The following is an 18,969-nucleotide window of genomic DNA, read 5'->3' on the forward strand; positions in this document are numbered from 1 at the left end:
CGCCTCTGACATCATCACGCCTCCTGTGTGATGACGTCACGCCTCTGACATCATCACGCCTCCTGTGTGATGACGTCACGCCTCTGACGTCATCACGCCTCCTGTGTGATGACGTCACGCCTCTGACATCATCACGCCTCCTGTGTGTCCTCATCAGACAGATTGGCGAGAACCTGATCGTCCCGTCCGGCGTGAAGACGGTGGACGCGTACGGTCAGCTGGTGATCCCTGGAGGAGTGGACGCCAACACCAACCTGCACGCGCCGCAGAATGGCCTGACGCCGGCCGACGGCCTCTACCAGGGAACCCGCGCCGCCGTGTCCGGAGGAACCACAACCATCAGTGCGGTTCTTCCCACGCACCTGCAAGTGCTCCTCCCTCACGCCTCAGGCGCTGTACTAACGCTGGCGTTGTGTTCACAGTGGACCACGTGCTGGTGGAGCCGGGGACCAGTTTACTGACGGCGTTCGATCAGTGGAAGGAGGCGGCGGAGCAGACGGCGTGCTGCGACTTCTCTCCACACCTGGACATCACACGCTGGCACGAAGGACTGTACGAGGAGCTGGAGACGCTCGCCAAAGACCAAGGTGAGCGTCACTGAGCGCCGGGTCTTCCTGTGGTTTTGTCTAAACTCCCAGTGAGTGACTTGATGACGTCGCAGCGTCGACAGCGTGTAAAACTGACCCGTGGAGCGAGTCGAGCGTGAGAGTCACAGCTGCTCAGTTTGATCCAAACACTGAAACGTTTTTAAACGTTCAGGTTCTTTGTTTTGTTTCAGGTGTGAACTCGTTCCTGTTCTTCATGAGCTTCAGAGACAAACAGCAGAGCTCCGACGCTCAGGTGAGACACCGAGCAGGGGCTGGGGGGGGGGGGGGGTGTTGGTGGTGTTATTGTTGTTGTTGGTGTTGGTGGTGTTATTGTTGTTGTTGCTGGTGTTGGTGGTGTTATTGTTGTTGTTGTTGTTGGTGGTGGTGGTGTTATTGTTGTTGTTGTTGTTGTTGTTGCTGGTGTTGGTGCTGGGGGTGGTGTTGGTGTTGTTGTTGTTGTTGTGGGTGTTGTTGTTGTTTGTTGTTGGTGTTGTTGGTGTTGTATTTGGTGTTGTTGTTTGTTGTTGGTGCTGGGGGTGGTGTTGGTGTTGTTGCTGTTGTTGGTGTTGTTGTTTGTGTTTTGTTTGGTGTTGTTGTTGTGGGTGTTGTTGTTGTTGTGGGTGGTGGTGTTGTTGTTGGTAATCTCTTCACTGAGCTGAATCTGCTTCCTGTTTCCTGCTTCCTGTTTCCTGTGTTCAGCTCTACGAGGCGTTCGGGGTCCTTCGGGATCTTGGAGCCGTCGCACTGGTCCACGCTGAGAATGGTGACATCATCGATGAGGTATCACCGTGGTAACCGAGGATTCGTTTGTGTTTGTGTTTGTGTTTAAATATTTTGTTTGTGTTTATATTTAAATCTTTTGTTTGTGTTTCAGGAACAGAAGAAGCTTCTTCTTCTCGGCATCACTGGACCTGAAGGACACGTTTTATCTCATCCTGAGGAGGTGAAACACCTGTAACACACCTGTAACACACCTGTAACACACCTGTAACACACCTGTTATTACACCTGTAACACACCTGTAACACACCTGTAACACACCTGTAACACACCTGTTATTACACCTGTTATTACACCTGTAACACACCTGTTACACACCTGTAACACACCTGTAACACACCTGTAACACACCTGTAACACACCTGTAACACACCTGTTATTACACCTGTAACACACCTGTTATTACACCTGTAACACATCTGTAACACACCTGTTATTACACCTGTAACACACCTGTAACACACCTGTAACACAACTGTTATTACACCTATTACACCTGTAACACACCTGTAACACCTGTTATTACACCTGTAACACACCTGTAACACAACTGTTATTACACCTATTACACCTGTTACACACCTGTAACACACCTGTAACACACCTGTTACACACCTGTAACACTCCTGTAACACACCTGTAACACACCTGTAACACACCTGTAACACACCTGTTATTACACCTGTAACACACCTGTACCACACCTGTAATACACCTGTAACACACCTGTAACACAACTGTTATTACACCTATTACACCTGTAACACACCTGTAACACCTGTTATTACACCTGTAACACACCTGTAACACAACTGTTATTACACCTATTACACCTGTTACACACCTGTAACACACCTGTTACACACCTGTAACACACCTGTTTCACACCTGTAACACTCCTGTAACACACCTGTAACACACCTGTAACACACCTGTAACACACCTGTAACACCTGTTATTACACCTGTAACACACCTATTACACCTGTTACACACCTGTAACACACCTGTAACACACCTGTAACACCTGTTATTACACCTGTACACACCTGTTACACACCTGTAACACTCCTGTTACACACCTGTAACACACCTGTAACACACCTGTTATTACACCTGGTATCACACCTGTAACACACCTGTAACACACCTGTTACACACCTGTTATTACACCTGTAACACACCTGTTACACACCTGTTACACACCTGTTACACACCTGTAACACACCTGTAACACACCTGTTACACACCTGTTACACACCTGTAACACACCTGTTATTACACCTGGTATTACACCTGTAACACACCTGTTACACACCTGTTATTACACCTGTAACACACCTGTTACACACCTGTAACACTCCTGTTACACACCTGTTACACACCTGTAACACACCTGTTATTACACCTGTTATTACACCTGTAACACACCTGTTACACACCTGTAACACACCTGTAACACACCTGTAACTCACCTGTTACACACCTGAAACACACCTGTAACACACCTGTAACACACCTGTTATTACACATATATAGGAAGTGTTTCTTGCCTCAAAGTATCTTAACTTTAGTTTGTTTTCTTCACTTCCTGTTTCTCTCGGTGTGTGTGTGTGTGTGTGTGTGCGTGTGTGTGTGTGTGTGTGTGTGTGTGTCAGGTGGAGACAGAGGCTGTGAATCGGGCCATCACCATCGCCAAACAGGCCAACTGTCCGCTGTACGTTACCAAGGTGATGAGCAAATCAGCTGCTGATGTCATCGCCAAAGCCCGGAAGAAAGGTGACATCATCCGCCGTTGACCCGGGGTCAGATTTCAGTGAACAGGTCGACGGGCGCCGTCCCACGAGCATGCCCGCCGATACACCTAAAACACGCACATATCCGTCCACATTTGCGTTTTTCAGTCAAAGGCGATGACATCGGCCGGATGGACGTACCTCCCTCCCCCCCCAGCGTCACATACATGCCCTTCTTTGGTCAGAGGATAAGGGGGCGGAGTCAAAGTCGGATAAGATGGAGGCTCCTGTAGGCGAGGACCTGCTGAAAGACGCCGAAGTCCTCTGACCTCCTGATTCCACCTGCTTCTGGAACCACCTGGTGGATCAGAGGAGACCAGGTTTCCCTGGAGACCTCGGCCCCAACGACCCGGTTCCCAGGGACCCAGGGACCCACAAAGCTTAACCTTTTAATTATGATGGGGGGGGGGGGGGGGCGGGGGTTCTTCTCAAACAGAGCGTAGGTCAAACGTCCTCCTGTTTCTGTCCAGGTATGGTGGTGTACGGGGAGCCAATCACTGCCAGCCTGGCCACGGACGGAGCTCAGTATTGGTCCAAAGACTGGGCCACAGCTGCTGCCCTGGTCATGAGCCCGCCCCTCAACCCGGACCCTGCAACGCCACAGTACCTGACCTCTCTGTTAGCATGGTGAGTGTGACTCTTCCTCTCTGTTAGCATGGTGAGTGTGACTCTTCCTCTCTGTTAGCATGGTGAGTGTGACTCTTCCTCTCTGTTAGCATGGTTAGTGTGACTCTTCCTCTCTGTTAGCATGGTTAGTGTGACTCTTCCTCTCTGTTAGCATGGTGAGTGTGACTCTTCCTCTCTGTTAGCATGGTGAGTGTGACTCTTCCTCTCTGTTAGCATGGTTAGTGTGACTCTTCCTCTCTGTTAGCATGGTGAGTGTGACTCTTCCTCTCTGTTAGCATGGTGAGTGTGACTCTTCCTCTCTGTTAGCATGGTGAGTGTGACTCTTCCTCTCTGTTAGCATGGTGAGTGTGACTCTTCCTCTCTGTTAGCATGGTGAGTGTGACTCTTCCTCTCTGTTAGCATGGTGAGTGTGACTCTTCCTCTCTGTTAGCATGGTTAGTGTGACTCTTCCTCTCTGTTAGCATGGTGAGTGTGACTCTTCCTCTCTGTTAGCATGGTGAGTGTGACTCTTCCTCTCAGTTAGCATGGTTAGTGTGACTCTTCCTCTCAGTTAGCATGGTTAGTGTGACTCTTCCTCTCTGTTAGCATGGTGAGTGTGACTCTTCCTCTCTGTTAGCATGGTGAGTGTGACTCTTCCTCTCAGTTAGCATGGTTAGTGTGACTCTTCCTCTCAGTTAGCATGGTTAGTGTGACTCTTCCTCTCTGTTAGCATGGTTAGTGTGACTCTTCCTCTCTGTTAGTATAGTTAGTGTGACTCTTCCTCTCAGTTAGCATGGTTAGTGTGACTCTTCCTATCTGTTAGCATGGTTAGTGTGACTCTTCCTCTCTGTTAGCATGGTTAGTGTGACTCTTCCTCTCTGTTAGCATGGTGAGTGTGACTCTTCCTCTCAGTTAGCATGGTTAGTGTGACTCTTCCTCTCTGTTAGTATAGTTAGTGTGACTCTTCCTCTCAGTTAGCATGGTTAGTGTGACTCTTCCTCTCTGTTAGCATGGTTGGCATTAATGTATCCTTAACTTCCGTTAACCTGACAGGTGCGTGTTGTGTTTCTTCCAGTGGAGACCTCCAGGTGACGTCCAGCGCTCACGCCACCTTCTCTACGGCCCAGAAAGCCGTCGGTAAAGATGACTTCACTCTGATCCCAGAGGGAACCAACGGAATAGAGGAGAGGATGTCTGTGGTGTGGGACAGAGCTGTGGTAAGATGGACAAGATGCCCTCCTAGAGGACACTTTAACACACGTTCATGCTCCTAGAGGACACTTTAACACACGTTTAGGCTCCTAGAGGACACTTTAACACACGTTTATGCTCCTAGAGGACACTTTAACACACGTTTATGCTCCTAGAGGACACTTTAACACACGTTTATGCTCCTAGAGGACACTTTAACACAGGTTTATGCTCCTAGAGGACACTTTAGCACACGTTTATGCTCCTAGAGGACACTTTAACACAGGTTTATGCTCCTAGAGGACACTTTAACACACGTTTATGCTCCTAGAGGACACTTTAACACAGGTTTATGCTCCTAGAGGACACTTTAACACACGTTTATGCTCCTATCACCACGCCTCTTGTGTGATGACGTCACGTCTCTGACATCACCACGCCTCCTGTGTGATGACGTCACGCCTCTGACATCATCACGCCTCCTGTGTGATGACGTCACGCCTCTGACATCATCACGCCTTCTGTGTGATGACGTCACGCCTCTGACGTCATCACGCCTCTTGTGTGATGACGTCACGCCTCTGACATCATCACGCCTCCTGTGTGTCCTCATCAGACAGATTGGCGAGAACCTGATCGTCCCGTCCGGCGTGAAGACGGTGGACGCGTACGGTCAGCTGGTGATCCCTGGAGGAGTGGACGCCAACACCAACCTGCACACGCCGCAGAATGGCCTGACGCCGGCCGACGGCCTCTACCAGGGAACCCGCGCCGCCGTGTCCGGAGGAACCACAACCATCAGTGCGGTTCTTCCCACGCACCTGCAAGTGCTCCTCCCTCACGCCTCAGGCGCTGTACTAACGCTGGCGTTGTGTTCACAGTGGACCACGTGCTGGTGGAGCCGGGGACCAGTTTACTGACGGCGTTCGATCAGTGGAAGGAGGCGGCGGAGCAGACGGCGTGCTGCGACTTCTCTCCACACCTGGACATCACACGCTGGCACGAAGGACTGTACGAGGAGCTGGAGACGCTCGCCAAAGACCAAGGTGAGCGTCACTGAGCGCCGGGTCTTCCTGTGGTTTTGTCTAAACTCCCAGTGAGTGACTTGATGACGTCGCAGCGTCGACAGCGTGTAAAACTGACCCGTGGAGCGAGTCGAGCGTGAGAGTCACAGCTGCTCAGTTTGATCCAAACACTGAAACGTTTTTAAACGTTCAGGTTCTTTGTTTTGTTTCAGGTGTGAACTCGTTCCTGTTCTTCATGAGCTTCAGAGACAAACAGCAGAGCTCCGACGCTCAGGTGAGACACCGAGCAGGGGCTGGGGGGGGGGGGGGGTGTTGGTGGTGTTATTGTTGTTGTTGGTGTTGGTGGTGTTATTGTTGTTGTTGCTGGTGTTGGTGGTGTTATTGTTGTTGTTGTTGTTGGTGGTGGTGGTGTTATTGTTGTTGTTGTTGTTGTTGTTGCTGGTGTTGGTGCTGGGGGTGGTGTTGGTGTTGTTGTTGTTGTTGTGGGTGTTGTTGTTGTTTGTTGTTGGTGTTGTTGGTGTTGTATTTGGTGTTGTTGTTTGTTGTTGGTGCTGGGGGTGGTGTTGGTGTTGTTGCTGTTGTTGGTGTTGTTGTTTGTGTTTTGTTTGGTGTTGTTGTTGTGGGTGTTGTTGTTGTTGTGGGTGGTGGTGTTGTTGTTGGTAATCTCTTCACTGAGCTGAATCTGCTTCCTGTTTCCTGCTTCCTGTTTCCTGTGTTCAGCTCTACGAGGCGTTCGGGGTCCTTCGGGATCTTGGAGCCGTCGCACTGGTCCACGCTGAGAATGGTGACATCATCGATGAGGTATCACCGTGGTAACCGAGGATTCGTTTGTGTTTGTGTTTGTGTTTAAATATTTTGTTTGTGTTTATATTTAAATCTTTTGTTTGTGTTTCAGGAACAGAAGAAGCTTCTTCTTCTCGGCATCACTGGACCTGAAGGACACGTTTTATCTCATCCTGAGGAGGTGAAACACCTGTAACACACCTGTAACACACCTGTAACACACCTGTAACACACCTGTTATTACACCTGTAACACACCTGTAACACACCTGTAACACACCTGTAACACACCTGTTATTACACCTGTTATTACACCTGTAACACACCTGTTACACACCTGTAACACACCTGTAACACACCTGTAACACACCTGTAACACACCTGTAACACACCTGTTATTACACCTGTAACACACCTGTTATTACACCTGTAACACATCTGTAACACACCTGTTATTACACCTGTAACACACCTGTAACACACCTGTAACACAACTGTTATTACACCTATTACACCTGTAACACACCTGTAACACCTGTTATTACACCTGTAACACACCTGTAACACAACTGTTATTACACCTATTACACCTGTTACACACCTGTAACACACCTGTAACACACCTGTTACACACCTGTAACACTCCTGTAACACACCTGTAACACACCTGTAACACACCTGTAACACACCTGTTATTACACCTGTAACACACCTGTACCACACCTGTAATACACCTGTAACACACCTGTAACACAACTGTTATTACACCTATTACACCTGTAACACACCTGTAACACCTGTTATTACACCTGTAACACACCTGTAACACAACTGTTATTACACCTATTACACCTGTTACACACCTGTAACACACCTGTTACACACCTGTAACACACCTGTTTCACACCTGTAACACTCCTGTAACACACCTGTAACACACCTGTAACACACCTGTAACACACCTGTAACACCTGTTATTACACCTGTAACACACCTATTACACCTGTTACACACCTGTAACACACCTGTAACACACCTGTAACACCTGTTATTACACCTGTACACACCTGTTACACACCTGTAACACTCCTGTTACACACCTGTAACACACCTGTAACACACCTGTTATTACACCTGGTATCACACCTGTAACACACCTGTAACACACCTGTTACACACCTGTTATTACACCTGTAACACACCTGTTACACACCTGTTACACACCTGTTACACACCTGTAACACACCTGTAACACACCTGTTACACACCTGTTACACACCTGTAACACACCTGTTATTACACCTGGTATTACACCTGTAACACACCTGTTACACACCTGTTATTACACCTGTAACACACCTGTTACACACCTGTAACACTCCTGTTACACACCTGTTACACACCTGTAACACACCTGTTATTACACCTGTTATTACACCTGTAACACACCTGTTACACACCTGTAACACACCTGTAACACACCTGTAACTCACCTGTTACACACCTGAAACACACCTGTAACACACCTGTAACACACCTGTTATTACACATATATAGGAAGTGTTTCTTGCCTCAAAGTATCTTAACTTTAGTTTGTTTTCTTCACTTCCTGTTTCTCTCGGTGTGTGTGTGTGTGTGTGTGTGCGTGTGTGTGTGTGTGTGTGTGTGTGTGTCAGGTGGAGACAGAGGCTGTGAATCGGGCCATCACCATCGCCAAACAGGCCAACTGTCCGCTGTACGTTACCAAGGTGATGAGCAAATCAGCTGCTGATGTCATCGCCAAAGCCCGGAAGAAAGGTGACATCATCCGCCGTTGACCCGGGGTCAGATTTCAGTGAACAGGTCGACGGGCGCCGTCCCACGAGCATGCCCGCCGATACACCTAAAACACGCACATATCCGTCCACATTTGCGTTTTTCAGTCAAAGGCGATGACATCGGCCGGATGGACGTACCTCCCTCCCCCCCCAGCGTCACATACATGCCCTTCTTTGGTCAGAGGATAAGGGGGCGGAGTCAAAGTCGGATAAGATGGAGGCTCCTGTAGGCGAGGACCTGCTGAAAGACGCCGAAGTCCTCTGACCTCCTGATTCCACCTGCTTCTGGAACCACCTGGTGGATCAGAGGAGACCAGGTTTCCCTGGAGACCTCGGCCCCAACGACCCGGTTCCCAGGGACCCAGGGACCCACAAAGCTTAACCTTTTAATTATGATGGGGGGGGGGGGGGGCGGGGGTTCTTCTCAAACAGAGCGTAGGTCAAACGTCCTCCTGTTTCTGTCCAGGTATGGTGGTGTACGGGGAGCCAATCACTGCCAGCCTGGCCACGGACGGAGCTCAGTATTGGTCCAAAGACTGGGCCACAGCTGCTGCCCTGGTCATGAGCCCGCCCCTCAACCCGGACCCTGCAACGCCACAGTACCTGACCTCTCTGTTAGCATGGTGAGTGTGACTCTTCCTCTCTGTTAGCATGGTGAGTGTGACTCTTCCTCTCTGTTAGCATGGTGAGTGTGACTCTTCCTCTCTGTTAGCATGGTTAGTGTGACTCTTCCTCTCTGTTAGCATGGTTAGTGTGACTCTTCCTCTCTGTTAGCATGGTGAGTGTGACTCTTCCTCTCTGTTAGCATGGTGAGTGTGACTCTTCCTCTCTGTTAGCATGGTTAGTGTGACTCTTCCTCTCTGTTAGCATGGTGAGTGTGACTCTTCCTCTCTGTTAGCATGGTGAGTGTGACTCTTCCTCTCTGTTAGCATGGTGAGTGTGACTCTTCCTCTCTGTTAGCATGGTGAGTGTGACTCTTCCTCTCTGTTAGCATGGTGAGTGTGACTCTTCCTCTCTGTTAGCATGGTGAGTGTGACTCTTCCTCTCTGTTAGCATGGTTAGTGTGACTCTTCCTCTCTGTTAGCATGGTGAGTGTGACTCTTCCTCTCTGTTAGCATGGTGAGTGTGACTCTTCCTCTCAGTTAGCATGGTTAGTGTGACTCTTCCTCTCAGTTAGCATGGTTAGTGTGACTCTTCCTCTCTGTTAGCATGGTGAGTGTGACTCTTCCTCTCTGTTAGCATGGTGAGTGTGACTCTTCCTCTCAGTTAGCATGGTTAGTGTGACTCTTCCTCTCAGTTAGCATGGTTAGTGTGACTCTTCCTCTCTGTTAGCATGGTTAGTGTGACTCTTCCTCTCTGTTAGTATAGTTAGTGTGACTCTTCCTCTCAGTTAGCATGGTTAGTGTGACTCTTCCTATCTGTTAGCATGGTTAGTGTGACTCTTCCTCTCTGTTAGCATGGTTAGTGTGACTCTTCCTCTCTGTTAGCATGGTGAGTGTGACTCTTCCTCTCAGTTAGCATGGTTAGTGTGACTCTTCCTCTCTGTTAGTATAGTTAGTGTGACTCTTCCTCTCAGTTAGCATGGTTAGTGTGACTCTTCCTCTCTGTTAGCATGGTTGGCATTAATGTATCCTTAACTTCCGTTAACCTGACAGGTGCGTGTTGTGTTTCTTCCAGTGGAGACCTCCAGGTGACGTCCAGCGCTCACGCCACCTTCTCTACGGCCCAGAAAGCCGTCGGTAAAGATGACTTCACTCTGATCCCAGAGGGAACCAACGGAATAGAGGAGAGGATGTCTGTGGTGTGGGACAGAGCTGTGGTAAGATGGACAAGATGCCCTCCTAGAGGACACTTTAACACACGTTCATGCTCCTAGAGGACACTTTAACACACGTTTAGGCTCCTAGAGGACACTTTAACACACGTTTATGCTCCTAGAGGACACTTTAACACACGTTTATGCTCCTAGAGGACACTTTAACACACGTTTATGCTCCTAGAGGACACTTTAACACAGGTTTATGCTCCTAGAGGACACTTTAGCACACGTTTATGCTCCTAGAGGACACTTTAACACAGGTTTATGCTCCTAGAGGACACTTTAACACACGTTTATGCTCCTAGAGGACACTTTAACACAGGTTTATGCTCCTAGAGGACACTTTAACACACGTTTATGCTCCTAGAGGACACTTTAGCACACATTTATGCTCCTAGAGGACACTTTAACACACGTTTATGCTCCTAGACGACACTTTAACACACGTTTATGCTCCTAGAGGACACTTTAACACACGTTTATGCTCCTAGAGGACACTTTAACACACGTTTATGCTCCTAGAGGACACTTTAGCACACATTTATGCTCCTAGAGGACACTTTAACACACGTTTATGCTCCTAGAGGACTCTTTAACACACGTTTATGCTCCTAGAGGACACTTTAGCACAGGTTTATGCTCCTAGAGGACACTTTAGCACACGTTTATGCTCCTAGAGGACACTTTAACACACGTTTATGCTCCTAGAGGACACTTTAGCACACGTTTATGCTCCTAGAGGACACTTTAACACACGTTTATGCTCCTAGAGGACACTTTAACACACGTTTATGCTCCTAGAGGACACTTTAACACACGTTTATGCTCCTAGAGGACACTTTTACACACGTTTATGCTCCTAGAGGACACTTTAACACACGTTTATGCTCCTAGAGGACACTTTAGCACACGTTAATGCTCCTAGAGGACACTTTTACACACGTTTATGCTCCTAGAGGACACTTTAGCACACATTTATGCTCCTAGAGGACACTTTAACACACGTTTATGCTCCTAGACGACACTTTAACACACGTTTATGCTCCTAGAGGACACTTTAACACACGTTTATGCTCCTAGAGGACACTTTAACACACGTTTATGCTCCTAGAGGACACTTTAGCACACATTTATGCTCCTAGAGGACACTTTAACACACGTTTATGCTCCTAGAGGACTCTTTAACACACGTTTATGCTCCTAGAGGACACTTTAGCACAGGTTTATGCTTCTAGAGGACACTTTAGCACACGTTTATGCTCCTAGAGGACACTTTAACACACGTTTATGCTCCTAGAGGACACTTTAGCACACGTTTATGCTCCTAGAGGACACTTTAACACACGTTTATGCTCCTAGAGGACACTTTAACACACGTTTATGCTCCTAGAGGACACTTTAACACACGTTTATGCTCCTAGAGGACACTTTTACACACGTTTATGCTCCTAGAGGACACTTTAACACACGTTTATGCTCCTAGAGGACACTTTAGCACACGTTAATGCTCCTAGAGGACACTTTTACACACGTTTATGCTCCTAGAGGACACTTTAACACACGTTTATGCTCCTAGAGGACACTTTTACACACGTTTATGCTCCTAGAGGACACTTTAACACACGTTTATGCTCCTAGTGGACACTTAAACATATGAACATACTATCTTTTTGTCTTTGTCGTTGTGTCTCTAGTCTACGGGGAAGATGGATGAGAATGAGTTTGTCGCAGTAACGAGCACCAACGCTGCGAAACTCTTCAACATTTACCCACGCAAAGGTACGGCAGCAGTAACAGAGGGACCCTTAGTTCACTGACACACGAGTGTAAAGAGGAGAGCTTTGGTTCAGCTGTGATTTAATGCTTCAAACATCTTTAGATGAGGTTATACTTGTGCTCATTAGTACTTCCCCACGTGTAGCAGCGCTGCTGTTCCTGAACATGACGCCCGGACTGTGTTTCTGTGTTCAGGAAGGATCGCTGTCGGATCAGATGCTGATGTCGTCGTCTGGAATCCAAAGGAGACAAAGACCGTTTCTGCAAAGACTCACAACTTGGTAAGAACACATCAGTTTCCATCATCAATAACCATCTATCGTCATAAACGCACCATCATGCTCCTCTCCATGCGGCCTGTGTGTGTGCAGACGGTGGAAGTGAACATCCTGGAGGGTTTGGAGTTTCGAGGCGCGCCGTCCGTGGTCATCAGCGGCGGTCGAGTCGTCCTGGAGGACGGGAAACTGGACGTGTGTGAAGGTTCAGGACGCTTCATCCCCAGGAAGGCTTTCCCCGACGTCGTCTACAAGAGGATCAGAGCCCGCAGCAAGGTACACAACGGGTTAACCAGGAAACAGTTAAGCACCCGACCAGCTGGTTAACTAGTTCACTGTCTGACCAGCTGGTTAACTAGTTCACTGTCTGACCAGCTGGTTAACTAGTTCACTGACTGACCAGCAGGTTAACTAGTTCACTGTCTGACCAGCAGGTCAACTAGTTCACTGACTGACCAGCAGGTTAACTAGTTCACTGACTAACCAGCAGGTTAACTAGTTCACTGTCTGACCAGCTGGTTAACTAGTTCACTGTCTGACCAGCTGGTTAACTAGTTCACTGTCTGACCAGCAGGTTAACTAGTTCACTGACTGACCAGCTGGTTAACTAGTTTACTGTCTGACCAGCAGGTTAACTAGTTCACTGTCTGACCAGCTGGTTAACTAGTTCACTGTCTGACCAGCAGGTTAACTAGTTCACTGACTGACCAGCTGGTTAACTAGTTTACTGTCTGACCAGCAGGTTAACTAGTTCACTGTCTGACCAGCAGGTTAACTAGTTCACTGACTGACCAGCTGGTTAACTAGTTCACTGTCTGACCAGCTGGTCAACTAGTTCACTGACTGACCAGCTGGTTAACTAGTTAACTGACTGACCAGCAGGTTAACTAGTTCACTGCCTGACCAGCTGGTTAACTAGTTCACTGCCTGACCAGCTGGTTAACTAGTTAACTGACTGACCAGCAGGTTAACTAGTTCACTGCCTGACCAGCTGGTTAACTAGTTCACTGCCTGACCAGCTGGTTAACTAGTTCACTGTCTGACCAGCTGGTTAACTAGTTTACTGACTGACTGGCAGGTTAACTAGTTCACTGCCTGGCCAGCTGGTTAACTAGTTTACTGTCTGACCAGCTGGTTAACTAGTTTACTGTCTGACCAGCAGGTTAACTAGTTCACTGCCTGACCAGCAGGTTAACTAGTTCACTGCCTGACCAGCTGGTTAACTAGTTCACTGAATGACCAGCAGGTTAACTAGTTTACTGTCTGACCAGCAGGTTAACTAGTTCACTGTCTGACCAGCTGGTTAACTAGTTTACTGAATGACCAGCTGGTTAACTAGTTCATTGTCTGACCAGCAGGTTAACTAGTTCACTGCCTGACCAGCTGGTTAATTAGTTCACTGACTGACCAGCTGGTTAACTAGTTCACTGTCTGACCAGCTGGTTAACTAGTTCACTGCCTGGCCAGCTGGTTAACCTGGTGAGCAGCAGTCTGTCTGAGAGAGGATCAGTACCTGCACCAAGGTAACCCACTGACTGGTCCCCCCCGGGTTGGTGACCCTGATAACCAGCTCAGTACCAAAGGTTTGCGGCGTGGTACCAGGTGAGACAACAGAAGATGAATCACCTGTTCAGGTGGAGGCCGACTGCTCAGTGGTCCGGCCTCTCTCTGGTGGAGTCTTGATCGACGGATTGAGGTTTTTGTCTCTTCATCTCAGATGGCTGAGGCTCGCGGCGTCCCCCGTGGGAACTACGATGGTCCGGTCCATGATGTCATCAGTGTGACTAAATCAGTCCCACCCACTCCGACCACCAGGGGACCGCCCTGTCCCAAAACCCAGGCCAGCCTCCGGAACCTCCACCAATCAGGATTCACCCTGGCAGGTAGTGTTCACACACACACACACACACACACACACACACACACTCAGACGCACGCACACACACACACACACACACACACACACACACACACACACACACACACACACACACACACACACACACGAGAGTAAAACATCACACACTCCGACCTTCTTCTTCTTCTGTCCAGGAACTCAGGTTGACGACCACATACCTCGTCGCTCGGCTCAGAGGATTGTGGCGCCGCCTGGAGGACGATCCAACATCACATCGTTATCTTAAGACCCCAAGATTCAAACTTGAGTTTGAGTCTGTCCAACAAAATACTGAAGACTCGACTTACTACAAGATACAACCAAGGACTCGACTCTACAACAAGATACAGCCAAGGACTCGACTTTACTACAAGATACAACCAAGGACTCGACTTTACTACAAGATACAACCAAGGACTCGACTCTACAACAAGATACAACCAAGGACTCGACTCTACAACAAGATACAGCCAAGGACTCGACTCTACTACAAGATACAACCAAGGACTCGACTCTACAACAAGATACAGCCAAGGACTCGACTCTACAACAAGATACAACCAAGGACTCGACTCTACAACAAGATACAACCAAGGACTCGACTTTACTACAAGATACAACCAAGGACTCGACTTTACTACAAGATACAACCAAGGACTCGACTCTACCACAAAATACAACCAAGGACTCGACTCTACTACAAGATACAACCAAGGACTCGACTCTACAACAAGATACAACCAAGGACTCAACTCTACCACAAGATACAACCAAGGACTCGACTCTACCACAAAATACAACCAAGGACTCGACTCTACTACAAGATACAGCCAAGGACTCGACTTTACTACAAGATACAACCAAGGACTCGACTCTACAACAAGATACAACCAAGGACTCAACTCTACCACAAGATACAACCAAGGACTCGACTCTACTACAAGATACAACCAAGGACTCGACTTTACTACAAGATACAGCCAAGGACTCGACTCTACAACAAGATACAACCAAGGACTTGACTTTACTACAAGATACAATCAAGGACTCGACTCTACTACAAGATACAACCAAGGACTCGACTCTACTACAAGATACAACCAAGGACTCAACTTTACTACAAGATACAACCAAGGACTCGACTTTACTACAAGATACAACCAAGGACTCGACTCTACTACAAGATACAACCAAGGACTCGACTTTACTACAAGATACAACCAAGGACTCGACTCTACTACAAGATACAACCAAGGACTCAACTTTACTACAAGATACAACCAAGGACTCGACTTTACTACAAGATACAGCCAAGGACTCGACTTTACTACAAGATACAACCAAGGACTCGACTCTACTACAAGATACAGCCAAGGACTCGACTTTACTACAAGATACAACCAAGGACTCGACTCTACCACAAGATACAACCAAGGACTCGACTCTACTACAAGATACAACCAAGGACTCAACTTTACTACAAGATACAACCAAGGACTCGACTTTACTAAAAGATACAGCCAAGGACTCGACTTTACTACAAGATACAACCAAGGACTCGACTCTACTACAAGATACAACCAAGGACTCGACTCTACTACAAGATACAACCAAGGACTCGACTTTACTACAAGATACAACCAAGGACTCGACTTTACTACAAGATACAGCCAAGGACTCGACTTTACTACAAGATACAACCAAGGACTCGACTTTACTACAAGATACAGCCAAGGACTCGACTTTACTACAAGATACAACCAAGGACTCGACTTTACTACAAGATACAACCAAGGACTCGACTCTACTACAAGATACAACCAAGGACTCGACTTTACTACAAGATACAACCAAGGACTCGACTTTACTACAAGATACAGCCAAGGACACGACTTTACTACAAGATACAACCAAGGACTCGACTCTACTACAAGATACAACCAAGGACTCGACTTTACTACAAGATACAACCAAGGACTCAACTTTACTACAAGATACAGCCAAGGACTCGACTCTACTACAAGATACAACCAAGGACTCGACTTTACTACAAGATACAACCAAGGACTCGACTCTACTACAAGATACAACCAAGGACTCAACTCTACTACAAGATACAACAAAGGACTCGACTCTACTACAAGATACAGCCAAGGACTCGACTCTACTACAAGATACAACCAAGGACTCGACTCTACTACAAGATACAACCAAGGACTCGACTCTACTACAAGATACAACCAAGGACTCGACTCTTCTACAAGATACAGCCAAGGACTCGACTTTACTACAAGATACAGCCAAGGACTCGACTTTACTACAAGATACAACCAAGGACTCGACTCTACTACAAGATACAACCAAGGACTCGACTTTACTACAAGATACAGCCAAGGACTCGACTTTACTACAAGATACAACCAAGGACTCGACTCTTCTACAAGATACAACCAAGGACTCGACTTTACTACAAGATACAGCCAAGGACTCGACTTTACTACAAGATACAACCAAGGACTCGACTCTTCTACAAGATACAACCAAGGACTCGACTCTACTACAAGATACAACCAAGGACTCGACTCTTCTACAAGATACAACCAAGGACTCGACTCTACAACAAGATACAGCCAAGGACTCGACTTTACTACAAGATACAGCCAAGGACTCGACTCTACTACAAGATACAGCCAAGGACTCGACTCTACTACAAGATACAACCAAGGACTCGACTCTTCTACAAGATACAACCAAGGACTCGACTCTACAACAAGATACAGCCAAGGACTCGACTTTACTACAAGATACAGCCAAGGACTCGACTTTACTACAAGATACAGCCAAGGACTCGACTCTACTACAAGATACAACCAAGGACTCGACTCTTCTACAAGATACAACCAAGGACTCGACTCTACAACAAGATACAGCCAAGGACTCGACTTTACTACAAGATACAGCCAAGGACTCGACTTTACTACAAGATACAACCAAGGACTCGACTCTACTACAAGATACAACCAAGGACTCGACTTTACTACAAGATACAGCCAAGGACTCGACTTTACTACAAGATACAACCAAGGACTCGACTCTTCTACAAGATACAACCAAGGACTCGACTTTACTACAAGATACAGCCAAGGACTCGACTTTACTACAAGATACAACCAAGGACTCGACTCTTCTACAAGATACAACCAAGGACTCGACTCTACTACAAGATACAACCAAGGACTCGACTCTTCTACAAGATACAACCAAGGACTCGACTCTACAACAAGATACAGCCAAGGACTCGACTTTACTACAAGATACAGCCAAGGACTCGACTCTACTACAAGATACAGCCAAGGACTCGACTCTACTACAAGATACAACCAAGGACTCGACTCTTCTACAAGATACAACCAAGGACTCGACTCTACAACAAGATACAGCCAAGGACTCGACTTTACTACAAGATACAGCCAAGGACTCGACTTTACTACAAGATACAGCCAAGGACTCGACTCTACTACAAGATACAACCAAGGACAACCAAACAACACAACTTTACAAACTCCATTACAGTAGTACTTTAACTGACTGAACTGTACAACAACTTTACAAACTCAACTGCTAAATACTTGACAGTACTAAGTACTTTTAACAGTTTCAGCAACTAAATTAAATTCAAATTTACAATAAAGATGCATCAAATAAAACTCAACTAGTTATAACCCTTTCAGTATTAAATACTGCAATAATTGTAATTGTACTAGGATCAAACCCTGCAACAACTACCACACTAGTAGTGAATTCTAAAACAAAGGTACTTCAGCTCGCCCTGAACCCACCTGAACCCTGAGCCATTTTAACACTGTTAACACCGGTACTTAACCAGTTGTAACAGTCGTACTACGAGCCCACAAATATGACCAAACCCTTCTACGATGTTACCAGTCCTACAACTACTGTGCAACTGCAACTGGACATTACAGAAATGGTACTAGATTACAACCCAATAACAAGTACTAAAGGTACTCCAATGGTACTTTAACGAGTACTGAATGTCATTGGTGTACTCTCATCCTTACACGTGTGTCACCAACACCATCCCTCCTAGAACGCGTCCCTTCATCGTGTCCTTTGTCCCTCAGTGTCTGATGGAGGCACTCGTAGCTGTAGTCGTAGTTTGACCCCGTTTCCTTTAGTGCTCACAGTACAGACGTGTTCACATCACTACATCGTCACATGTCTGAAGACATCAGTGTGGATCTGAACGTGGAACCAGGTCACGTTTCAAACTGGCTTAGCTGGGTTTTCTCTGCTGTCGCCTGATGAATTCATTATGCTCGCTGTATATTCAGTTCATAATGTCACTCACTGTCATTACTCTGAAGGTCAATGTTCACTCTAGGTCTGCACTAATTCATGTCTCTATTTATTGAAAGGTCTTTTAAAGTATAATTATTCAATATCACTCTTGTAGCACCTCGGGACCTTTCTAACAATATAACTCTGTGTTGTCCTGTCATGAATTCAGTGTGTTACAGTAATGTGTTCAGTCCTTAAGGAAGTCTCTCTTGGTCTGATTTAGTCTGGACTGACTGAGCTGGACCAGTCCTGTACTATAA

General features: G+C 47.0%; 1 protein-coding gene across 1 annotated transcript in view; it reads left to right on the forward strand.

The window, feature by feature from the left end:
* Positions 1–14,631, forward strand: part of dpysl4 (dihydropyrimidinase like 4) — a gene marked incomplete at its 5' end in the record, with an annotated part of 17,754 nt that extends 3,123 nt beyond the window's left edge. The window contains 13 exons of the mRNA XM_083933384.1: positions 5,576–5,760; positions 5,841–6,005; positions 6,197–6,258; positions 6,705–6,785; positions 6,880–6,948; positions 8,443–8,563; positions 9,050–9,206; positions 10,261–10,402; positions 12,097–12,181; positions 12,374–12,459; positions 12,550–12,729; positions 14,171–14,336; positions 14,506–14,631. Coding sequence (XP_083789510.1) covers positions 5,576–5,760; positions 5,841–6,005; positions 6,197–6,258; positions 6,705–6,785; positions 6,880–6,948; positions 8,443–8,563; positions 9,050–9,206; positions 10,261–10,402; positions 12,097–12,181; positions 12,374–12,459; positions 12,550–12,729; positions 14,171–14,336; positions 14,506–14,597 — 1,591 coding nt within the window. The 3' untranslated portion in view covers positions 14,598–14,631. The remainder of the gene's footprint in view (positions 1–5,575; positions 5,761–5,840; positions 6,006–6,196; positions 6,259–6,704; positions 6,786–6,879; positions 6,949–8,442; positions 8,564–9,049; positions 9,207–10,260; positions 10,403–12,096; positions 12,182–12,373; positions 12,460–12,549; positions 12,730–14,170; positions 14,337–14,505) is intronic.
* Positions 14,632–18,969: the final 4,338 nt, after the last annotated feature.

The sequence above is a fragment of the Echiichthys vipera genome (assembly GCF_963691815.1).
Source record: "Echiichthys vipera genome assembly, chromosome: 18".
In the NCBI taxonomy this organism is placed as follows: Eukaryota; Metazoa; Chordata; class Actinopteri; order Perciformes; family Trachinidae; genus Echiichthys; species Echiichthys vipera.